The sequence below is a fragment of the Hippopotamus amphibius genome, chromosome 6 (genome assembly GCF_030028045.1).
Source record: "Hippopotamus amphibius kiboko isolate mHipAmp2 chromosome 6, mHipAmp2.hap2, whole genome shotgun sequence".
NCBI lineage: Eukaryota > Metazoa > Chordata > Mammalia > Artiodactyla > Hippopotamidae > Hippopotamus > Hippopotamus amphibius.
This window is the reverse complement of record NC_080191.1, coordinates 32,743,836-32,764,580: the sequence shown is the minus strand read 5'-3', so window position 1 is coordinate 32,764,580 and position 20,745 is coordinate 32,743,836. Positions and strand designations below refer to the sequence as shown.

Genomic DNA, 20,745 nt, shown 5'->3' with positions numbered 1-20,745 from the left:
ACATGGCACCATTATAACTCCACCATATATAACAGGTCCAGTTACAGTAATCCAAAATATTTATTTTCCGTCAGTCTTGAGGAAGGAATAAGAAGAACACACAAAAATCTGAGGAAGGCAACTCTGCAGAGGCAGGCACAGGGCATCATCGGCGATGAGAGGGCCAAACAGAGCCCTAGCATCAAGTTCTTTTCTTCCTGAGGTCAGATCTCCACAGGAGGTAGTTTTTGTACTTTATACGTTGTGAATTCCTGGTTCATGGCAAACAAGCATATTTAACTGTAAGTACACAACACGTAGGATGACACTAGATATAAATGTTTTTTTTCTTTACAGTAGTAAAGGTCATAATAAGTTATACTTGTGTCTAATTGTAAGATTTGGGATAGTAGATTATAAAATATTAGTGCTAATACCACTATTATTTGTCCAGTTCTCTGAATGAAGGAAGTCAGCAACCCCATAACATACATAATCAAAGAATTTAAGTCAATGGGGTGTGGGCAATATTGTGATTCCAATTCTTTTTCTTTTTTAAAATTTATGTATTTATTTATTTACTTAGTTAGTTAGTTATTTTTGGCTCCGATGGGTCTCCATTGCTGCACGCAGGCTTTCTCTAGTTGCAGCGAGTGGGGGCTACTCTTCCCTGCAGTGCACTGGCTTCTCTTGCTGCGGAGCATGGGCTCTAGGTGTGCAGGCTTCAGTAGTTGCAGTACAGGGGCTCAGCAGTCATGGTTCCCCGGGCTTAGTTGTTCCATGGCATGTGGGATCTTCCTGGACCAGGGATGCAACCTGTGTCCCCTGCATGGCAGGCAGATTCTTAACCACTGTGCCACCAGGGAAGACCCTCCAATATTTTTAAAATGTGTATCTGAGTCTCTTTTCAGATGTGTGTTTTACCTCTGTTTTTTACTGTTACTCATCCCACCTCCCTTTTTTTTTTTCCAATACAAGATTTGCTTTCAAATGTATTAGGTTTTTTTTTTTTTTTGTAAGTACAAGGCCTTTCTCCCTTGTGGAGGCCAAAACCATTGCTGGAAAGGAAGGGGAGGCTCAGCCCTTCTCCTGCATGCAAGAGAATCTGTAAAGCATGTGTATTGAGCACTGCCATGAAGCAACCACCTGCCTTCTGGCTGGTGGATACTCCCTTGACGTCTTCACATGCTGATTTTATCAAAATAGTAAGATCATATTTCAAAAAATTTCTGCATGTGTGTTCTTATCTCTATACATTATACCTATACATCTTCTCTCTCTTATCTCTATACATTCTTTGTCACAGTGAAAAAACACAAGTCCTGATCCTCAGAATAAGCTTCCTTCTTTCAGGGACAGTGTCACTGAGAGTGGACTACGAGAACCTAACGGAACATCTCATAAACGAATGGAACCATGCCTGGCACACAGTAGGCCCACCGTAAATAGATATTTTCCCTGTCAGTAATGTCCTTCATCGAATGCAGAAAATAGGAGAATAGGTAAGTGCTTATAAGAACCTTCCAGTCACTTGAAATAAACTTTGCAGGAAGCATGAATATCTTGAAATTTCCAGATGGAGCCCTGGGGTATCAAAAGAGGAATAATGAGGGCCAAAGACTTCAATTCCCTCCTGGCCTGTCCTAACTCTTAAGTGACGGAACCATCTCTCTGTGATGTCTTCACGCAGAAATGACTCCAGTTTGAAACCCCAAATGTTGGACATATTTATAGACAATTTTCTTTCCTGCTCTCATCATTGCTGCTCTCAGCTAATTCATGTGCGGGGCGGGGGGGGGGAATCGGTGACAGACGAACAAATATCCAGCAGCCAGAGACTCTGAAACTGAAAACTCTGATGAGGTCCCCCCTTACCACCCCCATCCCTCGTTATCTTTTTCTTTCAAATGAGTCAGTTCTGCTTCCAGGATTCTTGACAAGGTGCTTTTGCTATTGATTGACAAAAGAGGTGTCTAATTATAAGAAAATTGCATTTTGCAATTTCCAAGGGCGTGGAGGATTCTATATTTTAGATACACGTCAAGGAAAATGTAATTTGCGTAAGGTGCAAATAACCATAGATAAGTCTGGAGATGAGGTGTAACATATACACGCATTTTCTGAGCGTGGTACGTCATTCGGCTACAGCACGAATAGCCAAGTGTCAGATTTTTGTCTTTTAAGAAAGAAGCAATATGGTGGTGATGAAGGGGTATTCTTGGAGATTTGTGGTTTTATTCTGAGAATTTCACATCCTCTGCATCAAAATGCAACACTCAAAAACGACTCACACTGTGAGAAACTATTTAAAATTCTTCTTTCCTTGAGGACCCAAAGCTTTCTGTTAGCCAACTCAAATTCATTAAAATGTCCTGCTGCCTTCCCTGGTGCATTAATAATGATTCTTAATTTAATGGATAGATTTTAAATAAATTACACATCATTTCTAAAATATTCAATGAGAAGCAGAATGACAGGCTTGAAAATCCACAGTTTGGGGTCATCCTTTATGTATTCTTAACTGCATCCTAACTCTATAGGTTTAAGAGGTGGCTTCAAAATGTTGCTGGGGACATTCCAAAACTGCAGTAATGATGAACGTCCACATACATGGAGAGGAAGCCAGGCTGATGACTGGGGCTGCCACCCTCTTTTCTTCAATTACTATTTTAAAAAATTAATTTTTATTGGGGTATAGTTGATTTGTAATGTGTTAGTATCTGCTGTACAGTAAAGTGAATCAGTTATACATATACATATATCCACTATTTTTTTAGACTCTTTTCCTATATAGGTCGTTACAGAGTATTGAGTAGAGTTCCCTGTGCTATACAGTAGGTCCTTATTAGTTATCTATTTTATGTATAGTAGTGTGTATATGTCAATCCCAATCTCCCAATTTATCCTTCCTCCCTCGTTTCCCCTTGGTAACCATAAGTTTGTTTCAGTTGCCATTTTAGACCACAAAAATCTAACACAGAGATTGCTATAGCAGCTTAAGGACAAATCCTCTGACCATTCAATTTCTTCCACTAGGTACCTTCTTAAAGTAGGAATTGTGTGAACACGCTTGGGAGACGATTAAATTAAAACATATCCAAGTAAACAAGTAATTATAATACTCATAAGACTATAACAATCTTTCTTTTTTGGGAATTCATTGAAATGAGTCCTTTTAGCCAGCATCTAGAGTATACAGACTCTACTTTCTGGAAACAAGCGTGTAGATCCTATGCCTTTTATTTATTTTAAAGTCCTGAGATTACAAGATATAGATGAACACCAAGTGGAATAACATATTTGAACCATTCCACCTTTGAACTGGCTTTTCCTTGCAGCTGCTGATAAAATTCCATACTGATTCTAAGAATCACAAGCCCTGTGATTTTACAGAATTTCCCATCTTGAAAATATAACTAAAACAGCAAGCTGTTGCTACATAAGCACCCCTCCCCCAACTTGCCATAATATGGGGCTTATTCTTGCAGAGCTCAACTATTCTGGGTCATATTTCCAGACCTAGGCGCTGCCCATATATAGAATGGACAGTGTGATTAAATTCTGCCCTTTTAAACCCCCCTTGACCAAACAGAATGTAAAGAAAAATCTGTTATTTTTAACTTGGCACACTGACCACTTATACAAAGCAACTTAAGGAAATGCTACAGAATATTAATAAAATCCCAAAGCATGGAGTCAAACTCTCTGATTCCAAATCTGGGCTTCAACACAGCCAAGACCTAAGAATTAAAGAAAGTCGTGTAACTACTCTGTCATTTGCTTTCCTCATCTGTAAAATGAAAATAACATTACCATCCTCTTGACTTTGTTGTATTTAGTAATAACATGATTTTAGGTGCATAATTGCATGGTATCCGGCACTTAAAAAAAACCCACTGCAATATTATTGTTTTTTATCACCCTCAATGTGAATTAGTTCTAATTAGTACTTTAATACGCAAAAAGTCCCAGCGCGATGGAAATATATCATCTAATTAGTTCTATGTGCCATTACCCATGGGGATGACTCTTCTTGATTGCCCTCCCTGGAAAGGTGACCCATGTCAATCAAACACATCTTTGTCTCCCGTTGGCATATGCTGCCCACCACATACTGAGAAATGGTGTAATATAGTGGTGGAGCTCACACTCTGGACTCAGAGGGACTTGGAGTTGAATTCTGCCTTCCTTCACTGAATTTTTCCGACCTTCAGTTTTCCCTGTCTATAAAATGAGTTAAAATAGTATCTAACCCATGTTGCCATGAAAGAATTCAATAAGATAATGCACGTAAAGTTCTTGGCACATGCTACCAAAAACACCAGCAAATGTTTATAAAGAGTACTTACCCAGTGTCGGGTACCGTTTTAAGCACTCTGCATATATTACCTCATTAAAGCCTCATTACACGCCTATGAGATAGGCGTTATTGTTATTCTCGCTTTATGTATGGGGAAACCAAGGCCCAGAGAGATCAAGTAAGTTTTTGAGGGTCATGTTAATGATACCTGACAATGGTAGCATCAAAATACAAGCAGTCTGACTTGATTCCGGAATCTTAACCACGACCCTCTGCTGCCTCTCAATAGTAAGTGCTCATGGAATATTTGCTATTACTATCGTAATCAATAAATATTTGTTGAAATATTTATTTAACAAACCATTATTTGCTGCAGTATCAACACATTTATTATTTACTTAGGTTCCTAAGTACCAAATCTTATCATTGGTCAGAAAAATGGACTCTTTGGTTTGTAAGTTTTTTGAAGCAACTTCTCAGATTTTGCCTACCAAGCGTATTAAGAAAACAAGGTGTATATTAGGGAATGCAATTCAACAGGTTCCCACATACTATAATATCTGTGATTTGTATGACTCCATTTTATAAGAATTTTAATTGCACCAATAGTATATGATTTGTTGCAAATGATTGACTTTATCCTATATATACATCACTACCTACTTTAAAACTTTTTTTCAGAGGGAAAATAAAACAATAGAAGGTAGCTTTGAAGACAGTAAGAATGCTCTTCATAACATTTTGAAAAGTCACAAATCAAAATGTGTAATACCTAGCTTCCATTGTTTGAGGTTTCTGATTATATGGCCTGAAATGTGGAAAACAGATTTTTTTCCCTTGGGTAATCTGATCCCTACAATATAAGAGACATGACCTGTTGCTATTTAGGAGGGAAGGGATTATTTTACTGTTTTGTAAAAAAATAACATACTTTGTTTACAAAGCAAGAATTTGTTTTCATGGAACATTAATAAAAAGGATATAATTGTATTCATTTTTCTAGAGCTCATTCCTAGCTTCATTTTCAGTTCTTTGTTTTCTTTCACCTATTTCTAATTTACATTATCTTGCTGTGTTTCATACATCTGCATAAACTGTCCTGAGTTCTTCCTGGAGTAAGATGAGTGCAAATAAATGTCCTGTGAACAAGGCAGAAAGTAAGGTAAATATGACATTTTTGCTTTAATGGAATCTGCAAACAGAATTTATCTGATGTTTATTCCTTTCTGTCATTCACGGACCTCTGAGAATCCTCCTGAGCAGAATATCTGAATATAAAAAATAATCACTGTAATTGGCTGATTAATGGCCCCCAAAGACATCAGGTCCCAATCCTTGGAACCTGTAAATGTTATATGGGAAAAGGGTCTTTGCAGATGTGATAAAGTTAAGGATCTTGGGATGGGGAGATTATCTTGGATTATCCAGGTGAGCACTAAATGAAATCACAAGCATTCTTATAAGAGAGATAGAGGGAGATTTAACAGACATAAGAGAAGGCCGTGTGAGCACAAAGGCAGAGATTGGAAAGATGTGGCCAAAGAATACCAACAGCCATCAGTAGCTGGAAGAGGCAAGGAAAAATGATTCCTTAGAGCATCTAGAGAGATCGAAGCCTTGCTGACATCATAATTTTGGTCCAGTGATCATGACTTTGGACTTCGAGCCTCCAAACTGTGAGAGAAAATATTTCTGTGCTTTTAAGCCACCAAATTAGTAGTAATTTTTTATAGCAACCATAGGGCACTAATACAATTATTAATCTGAATATATACAAGTGTTAAGTGAAGAGAAATTTTTCCTTTTAACATTGAAAATATTGGGAATGACAAAAAGTTATTTCCTAATGAAATACTGAAAGGTAGTTCAAAAAGATCAGGAACTTTCTATTTTAAAGGACTGCCATATGTTTCAGAAAAATGCTACATTCCTAAATAAACTGTCTCTCTAATATATCAATTTTATTAAAGCAAAATTCTCTACTACCAGGAAAACAGCAGGCAACGCTTGCCTCCTGTGGGCCTCTCACTGCATACTGTTCTTGAGCCCCTCCTCAAGGGATCAATCTGCTCCTAATCCCACTTCTGTGTTTTTCCTTCTACCAAGATTTCCTTCCCAGAATGTCTTCTTGTTTTGCTGAAAGTAATCTATTCTTCTGCAAAGTCAAAGAACACATCTGCAGCATTTCACTTACGGAAAAGTTTCTAGGACCCGCAGTCGCATTTATGGAGCTGCGGGTGCAAATCATGTCCATAGCATTTGGGGAGGGGTCCCTGTAAAGTACATGGGGACATCTTATCAGCAGCTGACCACTAAACCTCACCCATTTTTGCTTCTCTCTAGATCAAGAGGCAGAAAGATAAGCCATCCCCACTCTAGATAATTCTAAAATAAATGGTGTTGAGGATAGAAACTTACATTTAGGAAACCACAAGACTCTCTTAGAATCCAAGAGGCAATTCATTTAGCCAGAGAAATGTGCCAGCTGGCAAGAAGGTCCTGAACTTGATGTTACAAGGTATTTACATCTTTGGCTTGTTTCCTTTCTGGAGAATGGGAAGGACAACACTACCTAGCTCATGAGATGGCTGTGAAGAAGAAATGAGTCAACACAGGAAAAGCGCAAACAGCAGAAACAGGGACAGAGTAAACAAACTCTGCTGGTTTGATTATCACCTACCGGGCCAGGAGATTTTTCAGGCTCTCGCTACACTGTGGCCCTCTTCTTATCATTAAGATGCTTGCAATTTTACATTTCACTTATCAAATAACTCTCAAATTAATGCCTGTCTCTTCCTCTACTGTAAATTTCATGAAGCAGAGATCAAGGCCGTGTTTGTTCCTCCTAGTACAGTGCATGGCAAAGGAAAGCAATGGAATATTTGTTAAGTAAATTTCCCAAGTAAAGCAAACCAATAACACCAATGGGTCCAATCCGTAGTTTCAGAAATCTGATGAATGTTTCCTACTTGCTGCAGTTTTCCTCCAACCTCACTGAGTAACAGATTCACCTGGGAAGCTTTCAAATATAGCCATGCCCAGGTCCCAGAGATTCCAATTTGATCAGTCTGGAATTGGCCAGGGCCTGTATTTAAGACTGCAAATAATTCTAATCTGCAAAGCAGGCTGGAAAGCTCCAGCCTTGTTTCCACCTGCTCCAGACGAAGAGTGAAGGCCTTCACTGGCCTCTGCTTTTGAATTTGACCAGCAACCCCCCACCCTTGGTTGAATTCTCCTTTCCTATTTAGACAGTGGGGGAAAAAAATACTGGAAGTGCCAGCTTTATGGACAGGATCTTGGCTGATGGAGAGAATGAGGATGGTTCATACTGTTCAGACCACTGTAATCCTGGCAGCAAACCTGCTGGGTGGCTGGCTCCAGGCCCAAGCATCTGCCAAGTCGCTCTCATGCAGGACGCTTAGGCCCCTAAAGGGGGAGCACATAGGGTCATGAACCTCTTCTTCATTTTCTTTTTTTTTTAAAACAGGCTTTATTTTAAAAAGACTTCACAGAATTTCCCGCAGTGTGGAAGAAAGGTGGTGGTGACTGCTTTAAAGGCTGAAAAAAGGCCGAACTCCCTTCTTGGCGTTGCTCCCAAGATAGCCTCCAGAGCCAGTGTCCTTCCTACCGGCCTCCGGCTCCACATCCACCCACCTCTGCTTCTTTCCACCGACCGTTTACTTCCATTCTTGTAGGATTCCATCGGGATTCCCTAACCCTCGTCTGTGTGTGACCCCAAGACACCAGGCTGCCCTTGGTGAAGCCGCCTCGGGCTCCTCGAGCGGGCGACCCCAGGAGCTGGGAGCGTGGCGGCCAGAGCGTGGCCGGTGGCCCTGCGCGCCTGGGGAGGCAGAGGTCGCTCTCGACCGTGGGAAACAGGGACACCCGTGTCGAGCTGCTGAAGATCAGCGGGCGGATAACGCTCTCCCGGCCTCGGAAGGCAGGTCCCCGCACTGCAAACCCCTCGTGTAGCCGGGAGACCCGGGTCTCCGCGGAGCCATCGCCTGGGCGCGCGCCGCGCTCAGCCTCGAACTTGGGAGCTGCGGGGCGCGAGCCCACCGCTCAGGGTGGGAGGAGTCGCGCTCCCCACCTGCTCCCCGCGGGCAAAGGGAACGAAACGCGGACTCCGGTCCCTGCCCAACAGGTCTTTCAGGAGCCCGCGAGGTTTGGCAAGCGCGAGGGCGACTGGCTGGGAAAGAAGTAGAGCAATCCGCTGGCGCGTTTCCTGCGGGGCGTCCTCCCCGCTTAACCTCCCCTCCACGGGTCCCCAGCCTCACCGCAAATCCTGAGTGTGGGCAGCAGGAATGGTCCCGCAGGCGCTGGTAGCAGCAGAGTGGCGGACATGTGGAGAGGTCACCCGGCCGCTCGGTCCGAGAGCGAAGTTAGGTGATGCAGGAAAAGGGCCTTTACGCGCCCCAGGGCCTGACCCTCAGGGCGGTCGGCGACCACTCACCTCGTGCCTGCGCCTCCATGGTGGCCGACTTCGGACGGAGCGCGGCGGGGACGCCCGGCGCTCGGCAGAGAAGCAGCAGCGGTGCGGCAGCTGGGAACGCAGCTGGCACGGCCGCTCGCGTCCTCTCCCCTCGCGCGCGTCGCGAGCGCAGCGCTCTAGAGGGCGTGGGGACCGCGGGGCGGCCTCCGCTGCCCGCTTCTGGTTACCTCCGCCCCTTCCAGTCCACCTGGGCCAGACCTCGCGGGGATGGAGCACGCCGCTGGGCGCCACCTGCCGGCAGCTCCGCGCATCGCGCCGGGGCGCCCGCTCCGGGCACAGGGCGCGTGCTCCGCCCTACGGTGCCTTCACTTTTTTTTTTTTTTGGTAAATACATTTATCGTTCATATGGTTCAATGAAATAATCCACAAATATAAGAGCATTTTTCTTTTGGGTATGACCATGGTCCATGTAAATACTTAACCGTCAGAATCGTCTGCAGGACACATGTTTAAGTTTACAGACCTGAATATACATATTCCATTAAACGTTGGCACTTAACGTACTCAAGTCATCCAGTGGCTTTGAAATTTATGATTACTGGGCGTGTGGAATAAAAATACTGTGTACGTTTAAATCAAGGAAAAGGGTATCAATCATCAACAAAAAGAAACAGTTATGAATTAATATCTTAGGTGAAGAAAGTACCACGGTTGACACTTGGTGTCAGAATAGTGGAGATGAAGTTGTGTGTGTAGGTGTGTGTGTGAGTGTATGTTGTTTTTGTTTTTGTTTTTATGGGACGGTTTATTGTGAGTGACAGTTGCTAGGCCAAGATTCCTGGGCTGTAGCCCAGTGGGCCAGCGCCCAGGGGAGAGGAAAGAGGGTGGATTTACAATAAGCAATGGTTGCTCCTGGTAGAAATACAGTGCTAGGTTCCTCTGACCCTCTGGACTCAACATTTTTGTCAACGGATCAGTATATAACTTTGTTTTACGTGTGTTTCTGTTGACAGATACCTTCTTTAATACATACTGTGAACTCGTTAACATTGAGCTCCCAGCCAACAGCGCTATTAAGCTTATTTAACTTAGAAAACCTGAATGAAACTTCTTCTTAAGTTTATTTAACATATGCATTGCTCCCTAAGGCACAGACCGCCTTCTGGCACTTATGACACGCGACAGTACTTCAGCACAAGGCTTGGGGGCCATTTTAAATAGCAAAATCACTCTCCATAACACACAAAAATGGTTTATTTGTAGTCCATGAGAAGGGTACTTGTTTACAATCTGAGTGCTGAAACAAGAAGGTGGAGCTTAGCCTTTTTAGACTTTTGCTGGGAGGAAAGCATCCATCTACCCAAATTTTCCAGGGCTCTGCCCTTGCCTGGGAAGGACCATGAAAGCACTTTATTGATTCTGGTGTCACAAATAAATTTTTGTGGGGAGGCAAATTCACAAATATGGAATCTGCAAATAAAAAGCATCAATTGTGTATATATTTTCTAATTTGAAACCCATAGGCTGTACCTGTAGGTTGATGAAGCAGTCACATTTTCAGAGAAAAGACTAGAAACTTACAGTTCTGTTCCTGGCCTGGCCTGGCAATGTGACTAGAAAGCATGGCAGGGACTAAGAAATATCACCTCCTGTCTCACCTCCTCAGGTCTTTAGCTGTCACAGATCTTCCCCTTTTCTTCCCATCTATACCACCTTCATCTGCAAAATACAATGTAGTATGAACACACATTTGGTCTTGAATGATCTACCGTATTGCTGTTTTTTTTGTCTCTTAGATGGTAAAGTCTGTCAGGGTCTGGTGTGGGTCTTATATTGAGCCTCTCATATTTCCTGCCAAAGAGCCTTATACAAATTCATAACTAAAAAAAGATTTATTGAATAAACAATTAACTAACTAGTAGGTTCTATAGTTACTCTCAGAATACAGTCTAATAAACATTAATAGTCTTACATTTTTGCTTGAAAGAAGGAATATTCATGATTTCTTGGCACATGTATAAACACATCAGTGTTTTTTGTTATGTTGAAGATGTCCCTAATTTGTAATCAGTGCCATTAAAATTCCTCTATAGAGCACCAAGCATAGGGCTTTTAAATGGCTTTTGGTGACAGTGACCATGGATGCACCAAGTGATGAATCAGAATCAGTGATTAAATCACTTTTTAGAGTCTATTCTGTTGTTCTGGTGCTCTCTACCCTGGAGATTAAACACCAGGTTAGAGTTGACTCCTAGCTGTTAAAAGGAGCTAAAAATAATTAATGACGTTCCAGCTTGAGTCATCTATACTTCTTTTAAACTCTGACTCATTTTTCTGATTTATAAAGTTTTAAGGTCTACCCTCTTAATGTCTTCCATCATTGTTCATAATAATGAAATATTGATACTGATTCAGAAACAGCTACTGCATATGTGCCAAGGACTGTGCTAGATGCTGAGGATACAGGTGGAGGCATGATCCTTTTTACCCAGGGCGTTCATGGTCTCGTGAGAAGGAGGGATAAACAGATGCTTTATAAAGCAGTGCCATATAATAAGTCTGTGCCAGAGTTCAGCCGAGTATGCATGTGAGAAATGAGGGAGGTCTCCTAACTCAGACAGGGGAGGAGGTCAAGGAAGGTTTATTTGAGGATGGTTGCCACAGGGACTTCCCTGGTGGCGCAGTGGTTAAGAATCCGCCTGCCAATGCAGGGGACACAGGTTCGATCCCTGGTCTGGGAAGATCCCACATGCCTCGGAGCAACTAAGCCCATGTGCTACAACTACTGAGCCTACGCTCTAGAGCCCACGTGCCACAGCTACTGAGCCCCCGTGCTACAACTACTGAAGCCTGTGTGCCAAGAGGCCGTGCTCCGCAACAAGAGAAACCACTGCAATGAGAAGCCCACGCACCACAACCAAGAGTAGCCCCCACTCACCACAACTAGAGAAAGCCTGCATGTGGCAACAGAAGACCCAATGCAGCCAAAAAAGTATATAAATTAATTTTTAAAAATTTAAACAAAACAAACAAAAAAAAAAGTTTGCCTCAGCTGAGTCTTGAAGGATGAAGGAATTAACCAGATATGCTGTGTTAGTCCCCACATAATGGTTTAGCCAAGGAAGACTGTGCTTATGTCCTTCTTTCTCCCTGCTACTTAGGACAGAGAATGTCCTTCACTTCTTTAAAACTTAGGAAAACAGCCATCTTCACCCTCTCGTTCTTTGTCTCTGTAGACACTCTACAATGGGTGAGTGTTTGGTTAAGTCCATGAAAACCTGATTCACTCCACCACAATTGATCTCTCTGCAGAGGTAGGGATGCTTTGGAAATCTTAAGTGTCCAAAGGGAAGGTGTAGTCAACAGTTTGCCCGAACGAGTCCCAGGTCATTTGTAACATAAGGTGTTGAGGGTGCCCTTGGGAGATGGGCAGGGCACAGAAATTTGAGGAAGCAATAGGAAGGGACAGATAAAGCATGCTACTCTGACCATGACCCTTGCTAATACATGGAAGGAGAACATGGCCTTTGGGCTTCCATTTGATTCCCACTCTGAAAATTACTATCTGTGTAATCCTAGGCAAGTTTCTTCGCTTCTCTGTGCCTGAGTTTCTGCATTTTTGTGGCAGCCTGCTCTATGAGGTATTATTCAGTGTGTTCTTTCCCTCCTATCCCAGGGGCTAGAGCAGTATTTCCCAACCCACTGGTGCACCCGCACTACTCGAGGGGCTTTTAAGCATTTCTGATATCTGGATCCCACTCTCCAGACATTTTGATTTGATTAATTTCTGAAAGCTCTCTGGGTAATACTGATGTGCTTCCAAAATTGAGAATGATTGTTTTAGAAACTGTCCAGAGTATCTGAAGATTAAAATATACTAAAAGTTGAGCTTTTAAATTAAAAAGTTACCACCTGGGTAAACAGAATATAATGAAAAAGAAATATGAGCAGGCAAAGCAAGGATTTTCTGCCTGTACTTCCGGGGAGTCGGGGAAGGAAGAGACGTTTGAAGGCGAGCTTAGACATGGGTCTGTCTGTGGATCTTACCCTGCCCTGCCCTCCTCCCAGCAGAGCAGAGAAGAGTTGGCCTTGACAATCTCATGGGGAACTCTGAAGGCCAGATGGTTCTGAGAAATGTTAGGACAGAATGAGTGTCACCTTGAATTTCCCACCCTTCCAAGTGGTGTAGGAAAACATCTATGAACTCCCGTAAGCCCCCATGAGGTGTGGAAGTTAGAGGAGAGAGAATCAGCTGGTGAGCCCACGTTCCCAGGCGGCTGGAGAAAGGGAGGCTCTGTGAGGGAAGGAAGGGGTGCAGCGGAATCACTCATGAACACAGGAGGGGCTGCCCAAAGGGAGAGGCAGTTGGTGTCTGTGTGGGGCATCTGTGAGGCCAGAGGCTTGCTGGCATCGCCTACATCACACCACCGAGCAGGGCTAAAGGAAATGGGGAGAGCTTGGTGAGCTTGGTGAAGGAGCGCTCGGGGAAGGAAACAGGACTGCCTTCTCCCCATCTCCACACACTTCTGGGTCCTCGGGGAGACTGGAGTGTGGCTCTTGTTCAAGCCCACCAGCCAGAGAGTTGGCTGCAGAGGCCGGGGTCGGGGGGAGATTAGTGGACTACAGGACCACTGAAGTAGAAAGCCAGGAAGTGAGCATCAGAAGAGTGCAGCATGAGCAGGGTCCGCCAGGGCCCAGGGGAGCCTAACGTCTCTTAACCTCATCCAGGAAGATGGAGTTAATTATGGAGTCATTTGGTTTTATCCCCATCGCACAGTCTGCCGAGAGGAGCTGGTACCTAGAAGAGAGAAGGGCAAAAAATCAGACTAGTTTTTCTCTGTAGGTCTCCAACATGCACACACACAAACACACCGAGAGAGAGAGAGAGAGAGATTGATTTTCCAAGCAGTTCTAAGAGAGGAGAGAAGAGGTTTACTTTGAGATTGAGGAGAAAACTAGATCATATACCAACATAAGACTCTTCTACTAATCAAAAACACTAAAATTAATGAATCTGGACCAGCTGCCTGTAAGGAAGCCATTTTCCAGTGAGTTGAGGAAACAGTTATTGGAAAAATACAAATATTTCATGTTTATCCCTCAAAAACTCCTCAACGAATTGGTTATACTGTATAAAATCCTTTACCAAAAAAACCTAGTGTACAGATTTTGTTTTCCCTAAGCTCCTTCAAAATTTCTAGACACATTCTCTGGATCACAAATTATGCATGAACGTTCAGAGGATTTAGAGGATAAAGGTGCTTTACTTTTCATTATAAAGAGACATATTATTTAATTGTACCCTGAGGTTTAGTATACACAAATACGAAAGCTTACTCCTTTCAACTTGAAAGCTTTAAAATATAGAATCATTTTAAAATAGCAATCTCTAAAATACATTTAAAATGTTTTCTAAGGTCTCAATGCAGGGCTTCTTAACCTCAGTACTGTTGCCATTTTTCACTTGTCAATTCTTTCCTGTGCTATAGAATGGATAGGAGCATCCCTGGTCTTTTTTCACTAGACGCCAGTAGCAACTCCTCAGCTGTGGCAATCAAAAAAGTCTCCAGACTTCGCCAAATGTCTCCTGGAGGGCAAAGGTTCCCCCTGGTGAGAACCATGACTTTCACTCTTTCTCGAAGGTCATTATGAATAGAATCACATGAATAGGAATGCTTACCCTGTGTAATCTAGGGAGGCCCACAATCTAGGGAGGCCCTCTGAGCCTAGCCAGGGAGGGGCTCTTACCCACCAGTTCCACACACAGCTGCTCGGGGGCTTTCCTGTCATCTTCCTCCCTTATCAATCATTCCTCATCTGCTGGCCAAACGGACACCATTGTCCAAAATAGGGACTAAGAGAGGCTTTACCTCATTCCTAAAGAGAGAGGGAAGAGAAAGAGAAGGCAGAATGATCCCTGTGGCTTTTCTCTATAACTCTGCATGAGGAAAGTGCTAGAAGTTCGTTCTCTTTTTTGAGGTTGAACGGGTTCATATCAGTTCTGCCCAGGTACATATTTGACCTTACAGCAACAGCATTCTTAGCCCAATCTCTTTTCTTGGGAGACAGGTGAAAAAGAGGATGAGGAAGACATCACTTCTATGGGTTTTCCATTGGAATGTGACCATCAGACACAAGGAATCTGAGATGCTGGGAAGAAAAAAGCCTAGTCCTGCACCGGTTATTTTAGGGTTAGCATTTGGGTTTTTTAGATTCCAAAACCTGTAGTTTGCAAAGTTGGCTATTTCCAGGCTGCTTGTGTCTCCTTTGTTTATTTTTTTGATATTTTTTTCTCCTTAGTGTTTACTACATTGCCTTTCAAAAATATTCAACTCTTTCAGTAGCACTAAGGAAAGAAAGAAAAGGCATGTGTTGTCAACTAGGGCTAGGCTAGCACAGGATGTGGCAGGGGTGATGGAAACAAGAGCGCTCCGAGAGAGAGGCACAAAAGGACAGCATGAAAAGACAATGCCTCTCCCACACAGTCGGTTCTCTCATTACTTAGTTTTGTTGGGTTTTTTTTTCCCTTAGAGGATTTCTGACTTGTTCATTCAAAGGTGCAATTTCTTTACAAAAGGCTGGGGATGGCTTGTTGCTGATTAGATGGCTCTTGTGGTTAGTGACTGTGTTTCCAGTGGCCGCCTTTGCCAGGGTTTGACCTTTAGATAAATGGATATGACCACACCATTCTCGGAAAACAAAAGCAGAAAGGCAGTATCAGCCATGCTTTTTGAAACACAATGTACACTTCTGGCTTCACTGTTTACAAGTGACATTGAAAAATTAGAGAAAGGTTAAGTAGAACGTCACAGAGATTATTGATAAGGTCCTTAGGGATAGTTTTACAAGAGCCAGGAGGCTCGTTTATTTTGTTAGCAGAAATCTGGGAGATATCTTAATGACGGCCCACTGTAACGTCCATGGCCACAGGACAGATCACAGACAACACCACAAATGGCAAAGCACTGTTTAGTGATCACAGGAGCTATTTTCTAAAACTTCAAAGTGACTTTGACACACTGAAATAATCGAAACTGGGACTTAAATAAATGTGATAGATAATGCAAATAGATCATTAAACCTGCAGTAGGTCAATAAGAACATGTCAACATAACCTCTGTTATACCTGCTTATGTCAAATTCAAGGACCTGCCTGGTAGGTAGGCTTGTCTCAGTGAAGACTCAATGAGAAAATCAGCTCTCTTGGGGATGTCAATGAGTAAATAGTGTTAACTTTTGATTTGGCAAACTATAAAATGGAATAAAGCAATTTAAATTCAATTTAAAACACTGTATATTGTCCAGTATTATATATATAATTATATATATAATATAAACTGTATAGTGCCAACATATTTGTGGAATAAAAAAAAATAAACCCCAAGTTAGCAGTTATTAAAAAGAATCATTTTGGAATCGAAAAATTCTTAAAAGCACTACAAACTTCAATTGTTCAAATATTCTATTTTAATATTCTAATATTTAAACTTTTGAATAAAAATGAACATATATGAATTGTTCAGAGGAAAACATTTTCATGAGCTCTCTCTCAGAAGTTGTTTTTTGGTAGTAAGTCTTCCTCATGAGTGAGGAGAAATCTGTTTCTCTAAGGAACTTTCTTATGATAAGTTGATGAAGCAAATTGTACAGGAAATATTAGCAAGTCAAACATATCCCATACAGTATTAACTCATAATTAACTTGGAAATCATCTACATTTTACATTCACTGATTTCAATCAAACACATAGTTTATGTAAAAGAAAATCTGTAAATTTTCTTTTGTTGTTCATATACACAGAGTTGTTCTAAGTTAATTTCAAAACTTTAAAAAAATCTATTGTGAAAATCTGTGAAATGATTTTATCAAGACTAAACAAAACATTTTTTGAAGTTTGTTTTTTAAATGGGAAAAAATCCAAGAGTTTTTAACAGTTCTTTCAAATTCTGATTAGGAACTCTGAAAATTTTCAAGTTATACATTCTTTTCACCTCATACATCAAAAGCAATTCCACAGAAATTAAAATATCAAATATTTCTAAGCCACAGAAAAGCAAAAAAAATATATAACTGAATGTTAATTAGGTTTTGAGTTTTGAGGAGTACTTTCAAAGTTTAGACATGATAGAAAGAAATCATAAGGGGAAAAACGAATATATTTGGCTTCAAAAACTTAAACTCTTATCCATCAAAAGTAATCCAAGTTAGCAAAATGGAAAATAACTTATAATACCAACAACAGGAAAAGGGATGAAATCTCAAGACTCTAAAAGACCTTGTATAGCTGTAACCTTGATACCAAAACCCAACAAAGACAGTCCTAGGAGAGAAAACTATGAAAGATTATTACTAGCAGTGCAAAAGTTCTAAATAAAATGAGGGGAAATAAAATACAACAATGTATTAAATGTGTGTGTGTGCACGCGCTTATCACTTTACAACGTTAAACCCCGCAATCCGTGATGGTTCCACTTTGGAAAATACAGTAATGAAACCAGTGGAGTACTGTCACTGGCTTGTACTGACTTATGAGATTGTCGAATTTTCAGGAAATAGGAGAGGATGTTACTCAGGAAAAAAGAAAATGAATTTACATTTAAGGTCAGAAATGCGGAATGGAATGGAAAACAAATGGTGAATATGAGGGGCAAAGCATAAATACTGGGATAAAGCATAGACACAGTAAAAATAATGCTCTGTCAAGATTAGAATAATATGGAATTTAAAGATATTGCACCATGGTGTATACATATATGTGTATACATACAGAAAAAATACGCACAAAAATATATTCGTGGAAAATGATTATCATAAATTTGCAAAAGCACAAAAGATCTGAGAGAATTATTAAATAAATTGAATTCTTTATTTAGAAAACATTAAACGTCCTTTAAAGTTATGATTCCAAAGAGTGGATAATAAAACAAAAAAAATATGGTACTCTGAAAAAGAATATGATATAAATAAGAGTGAAGTAAGCCAGAAAGAGAAAAACAAATACCATATGCTAACTCATATGTATGGAATCTAAAAAAATGGTACTGATGAACCCAGTGACAGGGCAAGAATAAAGATGCAGATGTTGAGAACGGACTTGAGAACAAGGGGGGGGGGGCGTGAAGGGGAAGCTGGGATGAAGTGAGAGAGTAGCATTGACATATATCCACTACCAAATGTAAAATAGATAGCTAGTGGGAAGTTGCTGCATAACAAAGAGAGATAAACTCGATGATGGGTGATGACTTAGAGGGCTAGGATAGGGAGGCTGGGAGGGAGTTGCGAGAGGGAGGGGATATGGGGATATATATATATAAACACAGCTGATTCACTTTGGTGTACCTCAAAAACTGGCACAACAGTGTAAAGCAATTATATTCCAATAAAGAGCTTAAAGAAAAAAGTAGTGGGGTTTTGAAAATGTCATTAAATGTGCAAAACTTCAAATAAATGAGGTAAATATCAAAAGAAAAGATTCACTAAAAAATCAAGGTATACATTATGTAGGAAAATACATTTCAACCACATTTAAAGGCAGGGCACCTATGTTTTTAAAAGACTGAAGGAAATACAACATGATAATAATAATTGCTTGAGTTATGGGGCTAAGAATGATTTCATTTCTGAGTTTTTCCAGTTGTGATTTAATAAATATGTATTACTTTTCCATTGAATAAAATAAACATTTAAATTTTAAAAATTACGTTAAGGAAAGGAACACATGTAATTTTTGTTGGACTAAATACATAATATAATTTATGTACCCATTTTCCCCTCAGATTTCATTTAAGTTGTTTCCATTTTTTTGCTATCATAAACCAAGGCTATTATGCACATTTTTCTGAATATATTCAGGTGCAATTGTACAACATTTTTGTTAAAGTGTATACTTAGGAGTGGAATTGCTGGTTTGAGTGGTATCAAATATTCAATTTTATGATATAATTATAAATTCTTTTAAAAATTGTTTCCATTTCCTCTCATACTCTCTTAGTATGCTTGCTCCATATCCTCGCCAACATGTAAAAATGCTTTGTAAATTTTTCGGGTATGCAATGAAATGGGATAATGTGATCAACAGTAATCTTGATAATTATCTGCACAAAGTTCATCAATATATGTTTTTCTTAATGAACTTTTTTACTTAGAGTGTCTTTTTTTTTTCTCTTTATAAGGTGTGATTTATTGAGGATCACAGAAAAGTATGAAATTGCCCAACTGTCCTAGAGCCAGATCACTTTTCATGTATACGGCCATAGGTTGGGTATCTCTGAGTTATCATTTTCATATCTTAGTGTGTCTGTGTGTTTACGGCTTTCACCAAGGTGACACCTGATTCTCTTTACCTCTTTCAACAGCTTTTTCTTCTTTCTACATCTTAGCTTTGGCTGGCATCCTTTTCTCTGTGTCTCTTAGTTTCCCCACTCCCTTCATGGGGGCCTCTGTGTGTTTCATACTTAAACATCCCAAGAAAAAAGATCTGGTTTATTCGATTTATTGCTATCTAACAAAAAGCCCACAGGTCCTGTCAAATTCTCACCAAGGCTTCTACAAACCTCTATGACTGCCTTGGCTGAAGCAAGAATTCCTGGTGCAGTTAATGGTGACCAGGGGGCCAGGATCATCTGTGACTTCAGTGTAAGGAATGCTCTGTGGCTATTCTGTACAAAAACGAGCTGTGCGTGTGGCCAACATCCCGCATGTCATCAGTAGTCTACTCAATCTGTCCAAGCTTATGCTGTAGTTAGTAGCTCCCTTAAAGCCTTTCTGGATCAAGGCAAAGTAAAAAGAAATGCAGAGTTAGTGAATCATTCTCTGGTTATTACCATTCTGAGAATGGAGATCTTGGACTGAATGAAAGTTATTATTTCCCCCTCACTTTATTTTTGTTAATTTATTTATTTTAATTAATTAATTTATTTATTTTTGACTGCATTGGGTCTTAGTTGCTGAGCACAGGCCTTCTCTAGTTGTGGCGAATGGGGGCTACTCTTCACTGCAAAGTGCAGGCTTCTCACTGCGGTGGCTTCTGTTGTTGTGGAGTACAGGCTCTAGGTATACAGGCTTCAGTAGTTGCAGCAAGCAGGTTCAGTCTTTGTGGCACACAGGCCTAGTTGCTCCTCAACCTGTGGGATCTTCCCGGACCAGGGATTGAACCCGTGTCCCCTGCAATGGCAGGCAGATTCTCAATCGCTGCGCCACCAGGGATGTCCTGCCGCCTCACTTTAAATGTTGGCTTAGTTGTCACAGTGACTATCTGTGCCTGGCCATGACTGAGCTGGTCAGGTTATGGGGATGAGGAAGGTGAAATGCAGTGAGATAGTGCATTTAAAGTCTGTTAGTGCTGCCTTAGGTCTCTAGAGATTGGTGAAATCTCTCAGATGACTTCAGAGAGAAGTTTCCATTCAGCTGTTACGAATGGATTGTCTGTCAATAAACAAAAACTGTGTTTATCAGTTCTTTTTTTAGTAAAAGTAGAAGTTACTGCCCTAGTTCCTCTGATGCTAGATTGGCACACTTGTGCAGTCCTGTGTTGCAGAGTAAAATGTTTCTTAAGTGTTGCCAATATAGTGGGTATAAAAGTGTGTATTTCATTGCAGTCTTCATATGCATTTTCTAGAATAACAAGATTAAGTATATTTTCATATGATTATTTACCATTCTGTTTCCTCTTTTGTAATATACATGTTCATTTCTTTTGCCCACTTCTCTATTGGGTTGTTTTGCATCATCTGGTTAACATTTGGGAGCTCTATACACATTCTATGTACTAGTCTTTTGCCAGTTACATATGTTGCAAACAATTTCTCTCACTTTGTAGCTTCTCTTCTCACTTGTTTTCTATATTTTTAATTGATAGGCATTCTAATTTTAATATGGTGAACTGTTCTATTTTTCACTTACTTTTTGTACTTTTCTATTTAGTAAGAGAAAATAATTATTGCCCTGGAATCATAAATATATTCCCCCATATTTTCTTCTAAAGGTCTTAATATTCTGTCTTTCACATTTACATAAAATATTCTTTCAATTTAAG

At 40.7% G+C, this 20,745-nt stretch overlaps 1 protein-coding gene across 4 annotated transcripts in view; it reads right to left on the bottom strand.

Moving 5' to 3' along the window:
- Positions 1–8,944, bottom strand: part of TPD52L1 (TPD52 like 1) — a 99,201-nt gene extending 90,257 nt beyond the window's left edge. For all 4 annotated transcript variants that reach the window (XR_009054239.1, XM_057738260.1, XM_057738258.1 and 1 more), the window contains exon 1: positions 8,733–8,944. Coding sequence is in view for 3 of the 4 variants with exons in the window: in XM_057738260.1 (XP_057594243.1) it covers positions 8,733–8,751 (19 nt within the window). In the remaining variant the exon portion in view is untranslated. The remainder of the gene's footprint in view (positions 1–8,732) is intronic.
- Positions 8,945–20,745: the final 11,801 nt, after the last annotated feature.